Source organism: Muscardinus avellanarius (genome assembly GCF_963383645.1).
Source record: "Muscardinus avellanarius genome assembly, chromosome: 15".
NCBI classification, from domain to species: Eukaryota; Metazoa; Chordata; class Mammalia; order Rodentia; family Gliridae; genus Muscardinus; species Muscardinus avellanarius.
The window spans coordinates 11,047,321-11,064,320 of NC_137801.1; the positions used below are offsets into that span (position 1 = coordinate 11,047,321).

The 17,000-nt window shown below is 42.0% G+C and overlaps 1 protein-coding gene across 1 annotated transcript in view; it reads right to left on the reverse strand.

Moving 5' to 3' along the window:
* Nucleotides 1-17,000, reverse strand: part of NBAS (NBAS subunit of NRZ tethering complex) — a gene marked incomplete at both ends in the record, with an annotated part of 312,243 nt that overhangs the window by 262,739 nt on the left and 32,504 nt on the right. The window contains one exon of the mRNA XM_080711473.1: nucleotides 4,390-4,528. Within this exon, the coding sequence (XP_080567599.1) occupies nucleotides 4,390-4,528 (139 nt within the window). The remainder of the gene's footprint in view (nucleotides 1-4,389; nucleotides 4,529-17,000) is intronic.

Here is a 17,000-nt window from a genome sequence, read left to right on the forward strand (position 1 = left end):
TTTTCCAGAACATTGATCTTAAAAATACAAATAAAAAATAATTAACCCTGTAAGTCACCTTGGAGTTTCTCATTTATCTTGGGTTCTGACCGGGGATGAGCAGGAGCCCCGTTCCCGCCTTCTCATGCTGGAGCCTGCATCTTTCCTTCGTCCCAGTTACTGACTGCTAACCTGGTACCTGTGATAGTTTATTGTACCTATTTGTGGATATCACTATATCTTTATATTCCTAGTACCTGGAGCAGTGATTCAATGTTGAACAAATGAATAAGCAAAACTATCTCACATAAATGGCACCAATATTAATTTGGAAACTTTGGTCAATGCCTATATTGAATTTTGCATCGTGACTTTTACAATCTAGCGGGTTTATGAGTGACTAGACTACATGTGCCAGCAGCATTTCTCAGTCGATATCAAAACCAACACGACAGAAACCTTGAACATTAAGGAGGTTCGATGAAAACACTATCTGCCAACTGACAAAAGGAGCTAATCCTATAACCTCGAATTACACTGAAGCGGGAGACGACTATGTAGAACCAGTGTAGGTTTGGCTGCAAGACACATTTAAAAGCCACTAACGTAATTAAAATACACTTGCAGCATTTCGAGAAGTTAATCATACAGCGAGGCACTCAATTTGCAATTCAATACTTTTCCCACTTATTTTGTCAGTGCACAAGCAATTTTCTTTTAAAAGACTCCAATACAGAAGCCTCAGGCCTGAGAGAGAAGGACCAGACGTAGCAGAGCGGCGTCCAATACTTGAGCAAGGAAGACAGTGAAAGCCCCAGAGAAGTCCAAAGAGCCGAGGGACACAGGGTTCCTGGGACCGAGCTGCAGACTCCATGGCCTCCCCTTCGCTCCATTTCACCGCAGCAAAACAGCCACACAGATTCAGATGCCACGCCTCTCCTGCTGTCCTCCACACGTTTCTATTTTTCCTTTCTTTTTTCATTTTGACAAATTTCATACCTCCAGAAAAGTTTAAATGATTATACAATGAAACGCCAGTAAGACCGTTCACCTGGGTTGACCAGTTATATACATATATACATATATATACATATATATATACATATATATATATACACACACAGTTATTTTGCCCTCTCTTTCTCCTTCTCTTGCTCTCTCCCCCACATCCCCGTGTGTGTGTGTGTGTGTGTGTGTGTGTGTGTGTGTGTACAAACTTTTATTGTGACTCAACTATTTGAAAATATGCCACAGGCATGACACTTACTTTAGACAGATTTGGAGAGAAAAGTCTTTAAATTCTTTTCAGAATCTGCCCTAATATAACTCACGTGAGAAAAAAAATTACAAACTAGATATGAATTAAATGAGAGAAAAAAACACATCTAGCAAATTTCTACAAACATGGAATAATGTATTCATTCCTACAAACAAGCAGTATGTCCAAGTATGTACACAAAACTCCTACCTTACTGTTATTTTCATAGATAGAATAATCAGAGCATGAGTTACATATAACATGTATCTTGTGTTATATATAATTTCTTATCTGAGGGAAGTGCTAACAGGAGCCACATGGCCGGCTCCTTCCACTTTCCAATTTCCAGTTGTTAAGCTCTCAGACCTCATAGGCTTCTTGTCCGTGATGGGAAGCTAATAATACTTCAACTAACCTACTCCTAAGTTCCACAGGAGAAAAAAGTGGGAGATAGGAAGGGCAGATGGCTAATAAATGGAAGGGAAAGCACAAAGCCCAGTACTACATAAGCTGACCTTCTGATTTCAGGTCTGATGCCAGATAAACTAGTAAATCAATCTCATTTAAACAAAACAAAAAAACCTACTCAGGTGCAATGATGCATATCCATAATCCCAATGACCTGAGAGGTGAAAGCAGGATGATTGCAAGTTTGGGGGCAGTCCAGGCAATTTAGAGAGATCCCATCTCAAAACTTAAAAATAGGGGGAAAAAAATAAAAGAGCTAGAAACCGTAGCTCAGTGGTAGAGTGTTTGCCTAGCAGGTACAAGGTCCTGGGTCCAAATATCAACACACATAAAAAAAAATTACTACTTTGTTGGGCTAAATTATAATTGCATGTTTCAGTGTATACTAAATGCTAAAAAAAATAATTACCATACTTGCTAAAGATTTCTTTCATTGTTTTAAGACTATTTTGAAACCAATATATTTTAAGAAAAGTAACAGCGAAATCTGCTCAATATCAAAACAAACAGCCTAACATTTGTTTGTGTTGTTCTATAATTTCTTGGCTTCTCTCTTCGCTTGAAAAATACCTAGTTGTCTACTACACAATAGCTGATATGCTAAGTGCTTGCTTTCATGCAATTTACACAAAAAAACCAAGGTATCTAATATTACGAGGAGACCAACATCGTAGACAAAATTAGTATTCACCAATACCTAGATTTTCCCGCCTTTCTAGGCACAGAGAAAACCACTTCTCAGCCCCTTGAAAGTTAAGAGATGCCATGTAATTACTTACATTAAAAGGACAGAGACAATGTCCCTTTTGTCTAAGACAGCAAAGAGTTCTAACTTTAATCCCTCTCTTCATTTCCTAAGACTCGAACTGAGGAAATGAAACCCAAAGAGGTAATCCTAAGGGTCATAAGAGATACTCCTAAGGGGCATGTGTTTTCTCCTATATGCAGAAGCTAGGGAGGAACTGGGAGACCAGAAGGACTTCAGATAATAGAGGGAAACTGCAGTGGAGCAATGGAGGTAGTCTAGGGTGTTGTGGGGGATAATGAAGGAATCACCTCCATTGATAGCATGGGCATCTGGGAGAACACCAGCGTCAATCACAATACCCTGTATGGGGAAGGGAGAGTAGGGCGGAAGCCTGGGGAAATCCACCAAGTGCTGTGTGAATGTGTCACTATCACCGTGAACTACATTATGGTGTGGGACTAGAATGCACCAATAAAAGTATAAAAAAGAAAGAGGTAGTCCTCGCTGGATTCTTTAAGCTTCCATTTGAACAAGCTGCACAGGAGAACTGCGGAATCAACAGCAGGCTTTGGCACAAATGAGAAACAAATTTTCATGTGGCTGGCCACAGAAACATTAGTTGCCTGTCATGCAACTTCTGAATCACAACAAAGTCTAGACTATACTGATCATGACAGCCTGTGCGGGGAAGATCATGTAGATCCTGAAGATCCTCTGAAGGCCTGCGTGCTGAGGGCCTGGTCCTCAGCCATGGCTACCGGAAGATGGTGGAACCGTTAGTAGGTGGAGCGCAGTAGAAGGAAGTTAGGTCACTGAAGGGAATACTGGACTCTGGTTCCTCCTCTCTGTCTCCCTCCCTCCCTCCCTCCCTTCCCCTCTGTCTCGCTTCCCTGTGGCCATGAGGTGAGCAGCCTCCTCCACCATGAGCTCCCACCAGGATGCACTGTGCATCAACAGGGCTGAGCCACCATGGAGTGACACCTCTGAAACTTTGAGCCAAGATAACTTTCCTCATTCTAACTTGTTTATCTCAGGTATTTTGTCACAGCAACAGAAAGCTCACTAACACAAGAGAAGACTGACATAAGTAAGTACAGAAAGAACAAATAGATTGATAGCCAAAAAAATACGCAACAATATGGAAGGAAGTATACCGTGGCAGCTAAGAACATGAACTGGGGAACTTCGGCCAAAGTGTGTATTTTTTTTTTTTTTTTTTTTTTTTTGCGGGTCTGGGGATGGAACCCAGGGACATTCTGCCTCCAACCTATACCCCCTGCCCTATTTTTTATTCTTTATTTTGAAACAGGGTCTCACTGAGTTGCAGAGGGCCTCACTAAGTAGCTGAGGCTGTCCGTGAACCGCGATCCTCCTGTCTCAGCCTCCCAAGAGGCTGATTACAAGGGTGCGCCACCATGCCCAGCTTCAAAGTGTGTATTCTAATTCTGCCACTTGCCAGCTAGGTGGCCCGGGGCAATTTACTTAACCATTCTTCGCTTTCTTCATGAATAGATCCTCAAGAGATTGCTTAGATGAGCTAATACGTATAAAAGCACTGAAAACAACATACGTAAAATGCTTGACAAATGTTTCTATTTAACTAAGTAAATGCACCCAGGCATGGTGGCACACGCTTGTAAATAAGCAAATGCAAGTTATGAGACCAGTAGGTTGTTTATGAGACTAGTAGGTTGTTTATGAGACTAGTAGGTTGTTTATGAGACTAGTAGGTTGTTTTCTAGTATCTGACAATACCGTTACTAAAAATGAGGCCAAAATCAGTATACTCTACTAAACTTAATACTTGGACGTACTAAAATTGCACTTGTACTAATTAACCTTCTTCATTTACGACGAAATTATTTCTTCCTCTAAATCTTATGAAGAATTTATTTAAGACCAATGAGAAAAGCAAGATGTTATAACGAACGCTTACAGCTGTAACCTTGTCTCCGCCATTTGTAACTTGTTTATAATAAGGTGATCCTGAAAGAACTCTCCATGCAGAAAGGCCACAGCTAGAGGCTTTTGATATGCCCACTTCAGCGGACTCACATCCACCAATCAGCAGAAGTCTAAAAGAACAAAAAAATGCAAAGAACTGGTAAGTTACAAATACAATCAAGTTAACAGCAAAATAGAGAGTAGAGAAACACTTTGAAAGAGAAAACTAAACTAAAATTGTTTTAAGTTCTAAACCTAGAAGGTTAATATTTTGGACAAAACAACCGAAAAAAACCAAATGGTTTTTCAATGGGAATTTCACCTTCACCTATGGCAGAAGTAAGGCTTATACACCTGAGACTGCTGGGAGCTTAAAGCTGAGGAAAAAATGTCTTAAGGCTCGCTATTGCATACTGAAGAAATTGCCTGCATCAAGAAGCATTAATAAACAGATGTGCACTTTTACCCATATCCACTCGTATTCATTACAGCAGTGCATCTGACACAATGAGGGCACCATTACATCATGTTTGGGAGACACGACCGCTCAATGGGAAGAAACCGCACAACAATGACGATTCAGAAAGTACAGTCCAGTAGTTTAGCCGCACATCATGATTTGTTCATTTGTCTGTAAGCCAATTAGTAACTGGAGACCAGTTACCAAGAGGGCAAATAGCATATACTGAGAGTTAAAAGATACGACTGTGCTACAAATTGAGCTGGTTAATATCAGAACTCAAATAGCCACGACTTCTAAAGTCAAGTTAGGTTTGGAGCATCTGGCAGGGACCTGTGGAACAGAATCCTATATCTGTCTAAAAGAAAGAAAGAGTTTGAAATAAAGTTTTGATCCATTCATGGGAACACTCCAATTGCCAGTGAGTTGCCTGTTCCCAATCCCGGCAGATAACAGAAACAACAGGAGAAGTAAGCCATGGATGTTCCCATGTTTAAAATTTTTACTAGCCGGGCATGGTGGCGCACGCTTGTACTCCCAGCATTCGGGAGGCTGAGACCGGAGGATAGCGGTTCGCGGACAGCCTCAGCTACTTAGTGAGCCCCTCTGCAACTTAGTGAGACCCTGTTTCAAAATAAAGAATAAAAAATGGGGCAGGGGGTATAGCTCGGAGGTCAAATGCCTCTGGGTTCCATTCCCAGGTCCCCCAAAAAAAAATTTACAAATAATAAACAGTTCCCTTCATTCTTTGGAAACCACCTACTGCCTAAGAGAAAAAGAATTCCAAATATCAGTTTCCCTGGCCAGGTCCACATGATGCTGTCCCCACACTATCTACCACTGCCCCGAATGCAAGGTAGAATATTAAATCACTTTACATTAAAATTCACAAGATATCTGTCATCACAAGGCTTCTTTTGTCAAAGAGCATTCATTTCATCACACATATAATCTACCTTTTCCTATACGTATAAGAAAACAAAACTTGAAAATTGAGTTTTTGCACAGAAATTGAACGGTAAAAGAAAACAACACTTTCTAAGGTTCTTTAGAGTTCGCATATCTGACATACTGGTTTTATGAACTAAAGTTAACTTTTATCACTTTATGAGCTAAATTTTTGTTGTTTTATAAACAAGTTAATTTTATTTGTGTGTGCGCGTATGTGCGTACTTTTATTGGTACATTATTGTCTCACATCATAATGTAAAGCGTTTTAACAATGACATACATGTACACGTTCCTGGTGCCTCCCCAAGTCCCTCCCTCCCAATACAGCGTACCCGGATTGGAGCTGGTATATATTCACATGTATACACATGGTCGTGGTAGTATTTCTATTAAAGAACCTAAGCCTTCTTCCTCCGCTGCCCTTATACATCCTCCCTGGCTCCCCTGAGGCTCTCTTCATCATCTGGAGTCCCTCTTGTATCCCAATTACTCCCTATCCTGCACCTATGAAAGAAAACCTGTGACCCTTCACTCTCTGTGACTGGCTAATCTCACTTAGCATAATCTTCTCCAGGTCCTTCCATTTACAAGTTAACTTTAAATGGTATAAAGTATAAATATCAGTCCCTTGTGGAAATGCAACACCATGAGGACTCAATATTTCCCCCTGGAGACCAGTAGAGGCCCATGCCAAAGGGCAGTCAGAAAGAAGTGTGCTACTGTGAAAAGCAATGTCTGTCTTCCATTCATTCTTCCTCACTTTGTGTGGAAGGCAGATGAACACACACACACACACACACACACACACACACACACACACACACACACGATTCCCCCTTCCTAGCCCAGGAAATAACATACTTGTGTGTATGTTATATGGATTGAAGGTTGTAGATAGAATGAAGGTGGCTGACCAACTGACTTTAGTATAGAAAGATTAGCTGGGGCTTTCAGGGGCGGGGCAATGTAATCATGAGGATACTTAAAGGTAGAAGGAGGCAGATGAGTCACTGGCAGAGTGGTGTTCGTTTAGAAAGACTCACCTGGTCACTGCTGGCTCTGAAGGTGGATGGGCCCATGAGTCAAGGAATCAGGGAAGCCTTGGAAAGCTAGGAAAATCCCCAGAAAGGCAGACAGCCCCACCTGCACCTTGATTCGCCCAGGGAGACCATTTCAAATGCTGACGTACTGAATTATAAGAGAGTAAATTTGTTTCATGGCACTAAGTTTGTGAAAACTTGACAAAGCAGCCACAGAAAATTATATCTCGTTTCTTTCTCTGCCACAAAATGCAGATAACCTATCGACTAATTCTACCAACAGCTTTCTCATTTGGACCACTTGCTTTCTAATATGTTTCTGAACTGAGCTAAAAATATTTTAAAACAAAGACTCATCTCTAGCCTATCTTCCTAAATCTAAACATTTCAAAGCCACCTAAAATCGATTCTTCTGGATTTAACCAAAGCTCAGCCCCATACAAAGTCCACGAAGTCATATAAGTGCACTTTATTCACAGAAACCGAGGTGAGCCTTCAAAGCCTTTTTACTATTGCTTTTTCTATAGGTGCTAACAAGTTTACATCAGCAAATCACAAACAGCAAATTGATATGATGGTTTAAAGCAACCTATTTAGGCTGTTTCTACCCTAGGAAACTCCTTAGAGCAAAAAACATCATTAACCCTGGTCACTGGGGCAAAGGAGATTTTGATCCAAAGACAACTAATAGTGCAAGCATTAATAATTAATTAATTAATAGTGCAGGGCATTTGTTGCATTCAAATGATTCTGTGATTCTAAAGTGTTTCCCCGAACAAGGTATTACATCTAGTTCAGATAAAGTCACAGTCTCCCTCTGAATCTAACTACAAATTAGGACAAAATACAGATGAATAAAGAGAAACACCTTAGACAACATTAAGAAGACATAAACAACAAAATCTAGATGCTAGGCATATACAAAAGAAATGGCCTGTTTTTTCTTTTCTTTTCTTTCAGAATACACACATACCGCACACCCAGCAAGAATATGAAAGAGGAAGAAGATAGAGAATAGATGAACGAGTTCAGAAAGAACATCTGGATAGTTGAAGAGGTTAATAAATTATTGTTCACTTTGGGTGTGCTAATGGTATCACGTTTATGGTTTTTTGTTTTGTTTTGTTTTGTTTGCGGGTCTGGGGATGGAACCCAGGAGCATTTGACCTCCGAGCTACACCCCCTGCCCTATTTTTTATTCTTTATTTTGAATCCAGGTCTCACTGAGTTGCAGAGGGTCTCACTAAGTAGCTGAGGCTGTCCACAAACCGCGATCCTCCAGGTCTCAGCCTCCCGAATGCTGGGATTACAAGCATGCGCCACCATGCCCAGCATGTTTATGGTTTTGTAAAGAGTCCTTTTTGTAGAAATATTGAAGTGTTTCTAGATGAAATAATATACTATCCAGGATTTATTTCAAAATAATCCAGGGAAGGGTAAGTAAAGAGCCGGCTGGGATTAAGACATAAGGACACTGGTCATGAGCTGGTTATTGAGACTGAATAATTGTAAGCACAAGGGAGCCAGTATACTACTCTATTTTTGTACATGTTTCAAATTTTCTGTAAAGAAATTGTTTCCCCAACTCCCACTTGCTAGGATAAACTCCTTTGAATAAAGAGAAGCAAAGCAAGTAACTTTGAATAGAGCTCCAATTGAATCATATTATCTTTCAAACAAAAAACATTATTCATGAACCATAGCTTAAAAAACCAATAACCTATGATTATAATAAAAATAACACCGTTTGAGAATTCAAATCTCCAAAAGGCTACAATACCCATTCTTGGTAACAGAGACAAGTTTTCTCTGATCAAATGCAACATATATATTTATTAAAAATATATTTGAGAGCCGGGCGTGGTGGCGCACGCTTGTAATCCCCACGCTTGGGAGGCGGAGACAGGAGGATCGCACAGGTTTGAAGCCAGCCACAAAGAGACCCTGTTTCCAAAAGTAAAATAGGTCTAGGAGTATAGACCGAAGGTAGAAGGGCTTCCAGGAACCCTAGTACTACCAATATATATATTTGAGCCGGGCGTGGTGGCGCACAGTTGTAATCCCAGCATTTGGGAGGCAGAGACTGGAGGATCGTGGTTCGCGGACAGCCTCAGCTACTTAGTGAGGCCCTTCGCAACTCAGTGAGACCCGGTTTCAAGATAAAAAAATAAAAAATAGGGCAGGGGGTGTAGCTCGGAGGTCAAATGGCCCTGGGTTCCATCCCCAGACCCACAAAAAAAAAAAAAAAAAAAAAATGTAAGCCAGGTGTGGTGGTGTATGCTTGTAATCCCAGCATTCAGGAGGCTGAGACAGGAGGATGGCGGTTTGCAGCCAGCCTCAGCTACTTTAGTGAGGCCCTCTACAACTTAGTGAGATTGTGTTTCAATATAAAGAATTTAAAAATAGGGCTGGGGGTGTAGCTCAGAGGTAGAATGCCCCCTGGGTTCCATCCCCAGTACCACAAGGGGAAAAGAAAAAAAAAGGGAGTAGAGTCTCAGTGTCCATACAATCCACTCCACAGATATTTGCTGAGCACTTGTGAATGTAAAGTTGGACCTGCTTCTGCAGAAGTAGCACGGGGTGAAGCTACTAAAAAGACCTACCCACTGCCTGTCTCCACGCCCGCCAGGTTTCAGCAGTTACACATCAGGGTTTTAGGTGAGAAAGAGGTGAAAGGAGGTGGAAGTCACGCACTGATTAAAAAGGGCCAAAGACGAAGGGAAGCCAAGAACATGACGAAGGAGAGCATCAAGAAATAGCTTCCAAAATGTCTGGGAGAGATGTAAGAATGAAGGAAGACAGGGCATCCCTGCTCTTTGTGGTACTCTCAGTAACTTAGAGACACCAGCTTCTCTTAACTTAATCTAAATTGCTTGCCATTTCAAATAATATCCTATCAATACTTTTCATAGAACTGAGCAAAGTGATTTAATGAAACTAGTCAAACACAAGGTCCTCATGGGAGAGGAGAGCGCCGGCTCCACCCACACTCACCGGGCTGTTCCTCTATGAGGGAGGCTGTGTGCATCTTGACCTGTAAATATTCCTTCCCTTGTGTCATTAAAACATTCTCCTTCAAATTTGACCACATTAAAATTGAAAGCTTCTTTATAAAAAAATGAAATAATAAATCACACACTGGAAGAAGTTATCTATAACACATAAAACTAATTTAATATTAACAGAAATCATTTATAAAATGTCCCACCGGTCCAAAAGAAAAGAGGACAAAAAATAAGCAATGCCAAAACAGAAAAGATGAAATCCAGATTCTACCCTCTACACTGTCAGAGCTCATTAAATCATTAAATCAGACATCTATTGCTTAACTTGGAGCCATTAGGGTGCAGAGACTGGGCCTCGTTCATCTCTGTATCTTTCACAACATTGACCACTGGTCTCTTACTGAAGAATCACCTATCTTGGTACTGCAGCTACACCCAGGTAAGTGAGACGTAGCCCTTGACCGTGGCTTAACCTCTTAGGCTTTGGTTTTCAACACTTGATGTATGAAGGAGTTGTACCAAACAATGGATACTGTCTGTTCCAGCTCTGATAGTCTATGAGTCTAAAACTCAAATAATCGAACACGTTATCACAAAGGTATCAAACAACAAAATAAACTGACTGTGGAGAAAACACACACACACACACGCGCGTGCACACACACACACACACACACGTAAGTTAAATATGCCAGAATAAAGGCAGAAGCCAGACAAGAACTAGGGACAGTGATACAGACATGGTCACAGGTACCGGGAAAAAGTGCAGCCAGGATACAAGCCCCTGAGCATCAGCCCATGTGTGACACATCACGATGTATGGAAGTTCAGTTATACTAAAAATTGATTCTAAGAATTAGGAATGTTTGTTAAAAGTGTTCTTCAGGTGAATAATTGTTGAAAGAATCTGCCACCTAGTGGCTTAATACTCCTTCAAACCCAGGAAGGAGGTTTGAAATAACAACTGGCTAGAACAAAAAGGAGTATTTGTTAATTATCTCCTCATCCAGAGGCCTGACTCGGCCCAAACACCAAACAGAAACGAAATGGGCAAAAGCAGGAAAAGAACTTGAATCAATATGGCCATACTGAGAAGGCAAAGTAACGCTCAGCAACTCAGCTCTGGTTTTCAGGGTACTGACCGGAGTTTGGGGTTTAAACAGAAAAGGACTGGGGCGGGAGAGAGAGGTGTGCATAATTCAGCAGTCTTGGGCAAGCTGTGGGCTGGCTGACCATTCTGCGAGGAGGTGACTGGAGAAGTCCTTATCACTTAAGGTGCAATCCTTATCACGTAAGGTGTCTATCAGACCTGTGGTTCTGAAAGGGAGCAACATCACCTTTAAGAGGATGAAACACACCAGGTAAATTTAGGGCATTCACCCTGGTATGCCTAGCTTTTAGGTGAACTCTCCTTACGTGATTAGCATGCCTACACGCAGGGCTGGTGAGATAGTAAAGGAGACAGACACAAAGGAAGGCAGAGATGCCAAGCTTGACCCTCCTTTCAGCTGAGATGCCATCGAGCATCTGCAGGCCTGGGTATGGAATCACTGCTTTTAGCAAAAGCAGCCTCTCTAAGTCCCTGCCATGCAATGGACAACGTGGTTAAGTCCTAGGAAAGACAAAAGGGAGGAAACACGTCATATCCCAGTTTTAAGATGCTGGGGTGTCACCCAGTGATAGAGTTCTTGCATGTGCAAGGCCCTGGCTTAGATCCCCAGAACCTAAAAGGAAGAAAAAAATGCTTAACACTAGACCTGTCAAGATAAGAGCTCAAAAAATATTACCTAATGCTTCAGAGCTAGAAGCCATTAATCTCTTGGGAAAGCTAAAATATTTCCAATTTTAACTCATTTTACTATCTCATAAACATTCTTTACTCCATAAAACCTACTAGTTCAATATTTTAAATGCTGCTTATCATTATTTTCTAGATAAAGAACCAAGAGGAAGAAAACTAAAAGTTTCAGAATCAACAGAACTTTAGGTTCCAGACTAGAGCCTATATAAAACGCTAAACCTTTAAGGCAGCCATTCTCAAACATGAAGCATGCCCCAGAGGCACGGGAGAGCTTGTTAACACAAACTGCTGGGCCCCCCCTGCCGAGCACCTCAGTCAGCAGGTGTAGGATGGAGTCTGCAGTTCTAAAAATTTCCCCAGTACTGTTGACACTGTGGTCCAAGGACTGCATGGACATCCACTGCTGCACCTTCGGCTTGACTGTCTCGACTGGGCTCTGAAGACACAATTCACTGTGAGTCGAGTTAGGAGGCAGCGGACTGTTGGGAAACTTCAGAGCTTTCCTAATTAATTAAAATATATCACAAATTGTGGTAGACCATAGTTACCCTACTGTGCTACAAAACACCTGAACTAATTCCTCCTACCTAACTATATGTTGGTACCTTTTTTTTTTCTTTTTTTTTTTTTTTGGTGGTACTGGGGTTCCTGGAAGCCCTTCTACCTCCGGGCTAAACTCCCAGACCTATTTTTACATTTTCATTTTTGGAAACAGGGTCTCCTAAGCCAGCGCGCGCGGCTGGCTCCGAACCTGCGCGATCCTCCTGTCTCCACCTCCCAAGAGCGGGGATTACAAGCGTGCGCCACCACGCCCGGCCATGTTGGTACCTTTTATCTGCTTTCTCACCCTATTCCCTACTCCACCCTTGCTAGTAATGTTTTCATTCTTACCAACATAAAAATGGAATCTAAAGGGTCAGCCCAACTAGACATTATATAGCAGACAGATGGGGGGAAAATATGTATCCAAGACCATTCCAAGCAGAGAAAACAGGAAGTACAGAGAAACCTAAATCTTCACTCAATAAGCCATAACCTTCTCCTATACATTTGCTCAAAAAAGAACCTATAAATATAAATTTATGTCTCTTGCGATCTCTCAGGGACCTGAGAGCAATTTCCAAGAATGTGATCACCAGAACAAGACCTCTGTCTCCAAGACTCTACATAAGGGTAGAATCCTAACTTTCATAACTGCCAGCCAACAAACACAGCTGTCCTGGCCGCACGTACACTAACCACCCCTCTCTGACTCTGGGAGCCAACATCCTTCCCAAAACTTCCAAGTCAGAGTGTAGCTGAGCTCTTTCCCCTACTGCTAGGCATTTTTTTTTTTTTAATATTTTCCTCATTCTAAGTACTGTGTAAGATACTTTACAGAACACGCTGTCCTGGGAGACACCTCAAAGTCACCAAGGAATGACCCCGACATGGAGGAAACTAAAAGTGTCAGACCAATAGACCTTACCTTCAGGATTGGGAGTTACATGGAGTACAATCCAGAGCCCAGAGCCCTGAGTGCTGGCCGTGAACTCACAACACAAGACTAACATAAAAAAAAACCCTGAAACACACAACTGCATTTAATCAGGACCCAAGATACCATCGGACCCACTGACCCCAGAGCCCTTGCAAAGGCACTTCAGGGCTGACTGGGGGAGTCGATTTGACTGTGCCCCCTCTCCTTTCTCTTTGCCTGGTGATCATCAGTAAATTCTTTCCTTTTGCACACACGGGTACCATGGTCTTGGCTTCAGCCTCCTGGGGCAGCAAGCCCTAGTTCAGTTTCCCAAAGGCTTTGAAGAACAATAGCATTTCAGAAAGTGAAAGAACTTACTGGTGCCTAGTTATCTAGAGCAAGGGTCAGCAAACTACAGGCGGCACCCCCCACCAAATCCAGCCCAAGCCTTGCCTATACTTTATACATAAAGCTTTATTACAACACAGCCACGTTCATTTCCATATTACCTGTGGATGCTTTCATAGTACAATGCCTAAAACAAATATTTGGTCCTTTACAGAAAAAGATGCCTACCTAAAGATCAATGCTGCACAGCAAAGAAAACAGGAGATGGTGTGGCAGGAGGCCAAACTATAAATGGCCCTCAATACTAATCTAAGTCCCATCTTCATCCCAAAGGATGGAGGAAATTGGAGAAGGACTCCCTAGTAGAGAAGTGGATGATCTGACTTGTATTTTAAGATTTGCATCCCTTCCTGGCAAAAGAATTGATAATAAATTGGAGGCTCAGTCTGAAAGCAGAAGACTTCTCTGCAGCGCTGAGGATTGACCCCAGGGCCTCACGAGGCACGCTAGGCACATGCTCTATCTACCACTGGGCTACGACCCGGCCCGTAGGGAACACTCTTGATAAGTCATATGGGTAAGAAGCGATATGTGCCTGAACCATGAAGATGACGTTGGACAGGAAGAGATGACACATGACGGGAGAAGAATCGACAAGGCTAGACAGCTTAAGAACAAGTTAGGAGAGTTAGCGAAAGGAAACCCCGGGTTGGGTCTGATGGGACACTAATAGGTCAAGACTCGGAAACACAGAAGAAGCAGGTTTGGGGGGGGTTATTTTTTTTTATTATTATTTTTTTTGGTAGTGGTACTGGGGTTTCTGGAAGCCCTTCTACCTCTGGGCTACACTCCCAAACCTATTTTTATGCTTTTTATTTGGAAACAGGGTCTCTTAAGCCAGCACGGCTAGCTTCGAACCTGTGCAATCCTCCTGTCTCCGCCTCCCAAGCGCGGGGATTACAAGTGTGTGCCGCCACGCTGGGCAGGTTTGAGAATACAATGGCTGCGAGGTAAGCATGAGCCATCTAAGGAAGACCTTATGTAAGCAAGTGTGTAAAGTAGTAGCTTCATAGACCAGGCGTGACTTCTGGAATTCAAATTTGGGCGGTATCACATGCATGTAAGTGGTTTAGAACTAAGTGTGGATAAGGCTGCTATAAGTTTTTATATATGCGGGGCGTGGTTGCGCATGCCTGTAATCCCAGCATTTGGGAGCCTGAGACAGGAGGATCATGGTTTGTGGACAGCCTCATCTTAGTGAGGCCCCTTGCAACTCAGTGAGACCCTGTTTCAAAATAAAGAATAAAAAAATAGGGCTTGGGGTGTAGCTCGGAGGTAGAATACCCCTGGGTTCCATCCAGTACCACACACACAAAAAAAAAAAAAAAGAGTATATAGATAAGGAAAAAAATAAGGCCAAAGGATTCCACTAAAGCACTAATGGACTTAATATCCAAGTTCAGCAAGTTTGTGGGATAACATAATGGCTAGAAAGATTACACTTTCTAAAACAAAAGGCTGGGGGTGTCGTTCAGTGGTAGAGCACCCCTCGGCTCGACCTCCACTGGAGGGGCAGAAAGGAACGAGAAGGAAATGGAAGAAAGCAAGGTGCCAAGGTGGGTGGAGGAAGGAGGGCAGGACAGGAGGTGAGGTGGTCCAAGTACTGCAGAAGGGAAAAGTACATTCCCTATGCCACGCATTAGGGTGCGTTTGAGAGAAAATGGTCAAAGTCAGTATATCCACAGAGCTTATCCCAAAGCATCTCAATTAATTTTTATTTTATATTACCCAATTTACCACCTCAATTTCTCTTCTTCAACAGTGCTCGCAGCATCCGGCAAAATGATGAATTTCATAAAACCCTGAAATTGTATATTACCAATTTATCCTTACTCCATGCTGGCTGATTTATTCCACATTTACAAAATCCTTGGAGATGATAAATATCACATGCTCACATTACTAAAGAAACTGAAAATAAAAAAGTGATGAATATTTTACCTTCTTTCACTTAAAAAAGACCATATAATAGAAAATATAAACTATCTAGCAAAATATTTGTCATCCACAATAGGACATTTGCCCAGATTTCCTGCTTTACAGCAATTTTCATTCAGAAACATTAATGTGGTCATCCGTCTCCAAGTTGACAGCTGTCAAGAGTTGTACATCATGGCAGAACCAAAAAAGAACTGCCTTCTCTGGCTTGAAACTATATTTAGCTTTTTAAAACTTTATTTAAAAAGACTGCCTGCTCCCCCCCCACCAAAAAAAAAAAAAAACACCAATTGCTTGGACCAAAAAGTAAAAGACTTAAAGTAATAAATATAATCTGACTTAAAACAAATGATCATGTAATTACTATGTGGTATATTATCATTATAAACCTATTACTGCTCTCCTGAAATAATGCTAGAAAAAAATATATTCAGTTTTGTGATAAATTAAAATAGTAGAGTAAGAAATATGAAATAAACTAAACAAAGCAAAACAGTTCAGGATTAAGATAAACTACTTATGGTGTGGGTCCTGGATGCTCCCCAAAGGCCCATGTGGAAAAGGCCTGGCCACCGGTGGGCAGCGACAGGGCCTTCGGCAGGTGGGGCCTAGGGGGAGGGAGTTAGGTCATTGGAGGCGTGGCCCAAAAGGACTCATGTTTCCCAGCCACCATGAGGGGAGCCGTTTCCTCTGACACACACTTCCACCATGATGTATCATGCTGCCATGGGCTCAGAGGCAGTGGGGCTGAGCAACCATGGCTGGAAACCACTGACATGAACTGTGCCTCCTTTAAGGTGACTTATTTCAGCTATTTGGTCACAGCGACAGAAACCTAAGAACATATCCTTCTCTTTAAAGGGACAGAAGAAAAAAAAAAGCAGAGAAAAGTGGGATAAAAAAAATGTAAGAGAAAAAAACAGGAAGAGAAAATTCAAGAGGAGTAAGCACAGAAGTTTTTCTTCTTTACTTAGAAAATTAGAATTACTCATCCAGGGTGCCCAGAGGGAGCATCAGTCAATAAGCAGAGCTCAGACGACATGCTGCAGCTTTCACAAAGATGAGCACTAGCCATTCCTTGCCTTCAGGTATCTGGACATTCTAACTAGTTATGGGTTAGCCCTCAGTCTGTTTATGCTGCTCTAACAAAATACCTGAGACTGGGCAACTGATAAAGAACAGAAATGCCTTCCTTTACAGTTCTGGAGGCTGGCTGTCCAGGATCGAGACATCAGCAGGTCTGCTCAGCTGGTCAACAGCGATCTCGAGACACTTCCAAGATGGCACCTTATTGCTATATCCTTTGGAGAAGAGGAATAGTGCATCCGCATGGGGCAGAAGAGAGAAGGGCAAGAGGGACAGGCGCTGCATGAAGCCTCTGTTATAAGAGCCTTAATCTCATTCATGGCAGAAGAGCCCTTATGACCCAATCACTTCGTAAAGTTGGTATCTGTCTGTCTGTCTGTCTGTCTCTGTCTCTGTCTCTCTCTCTGTTTCTTTTTTTTTTTTTTCCTGTGCCACTAGGAATTGGACCCAGGGCC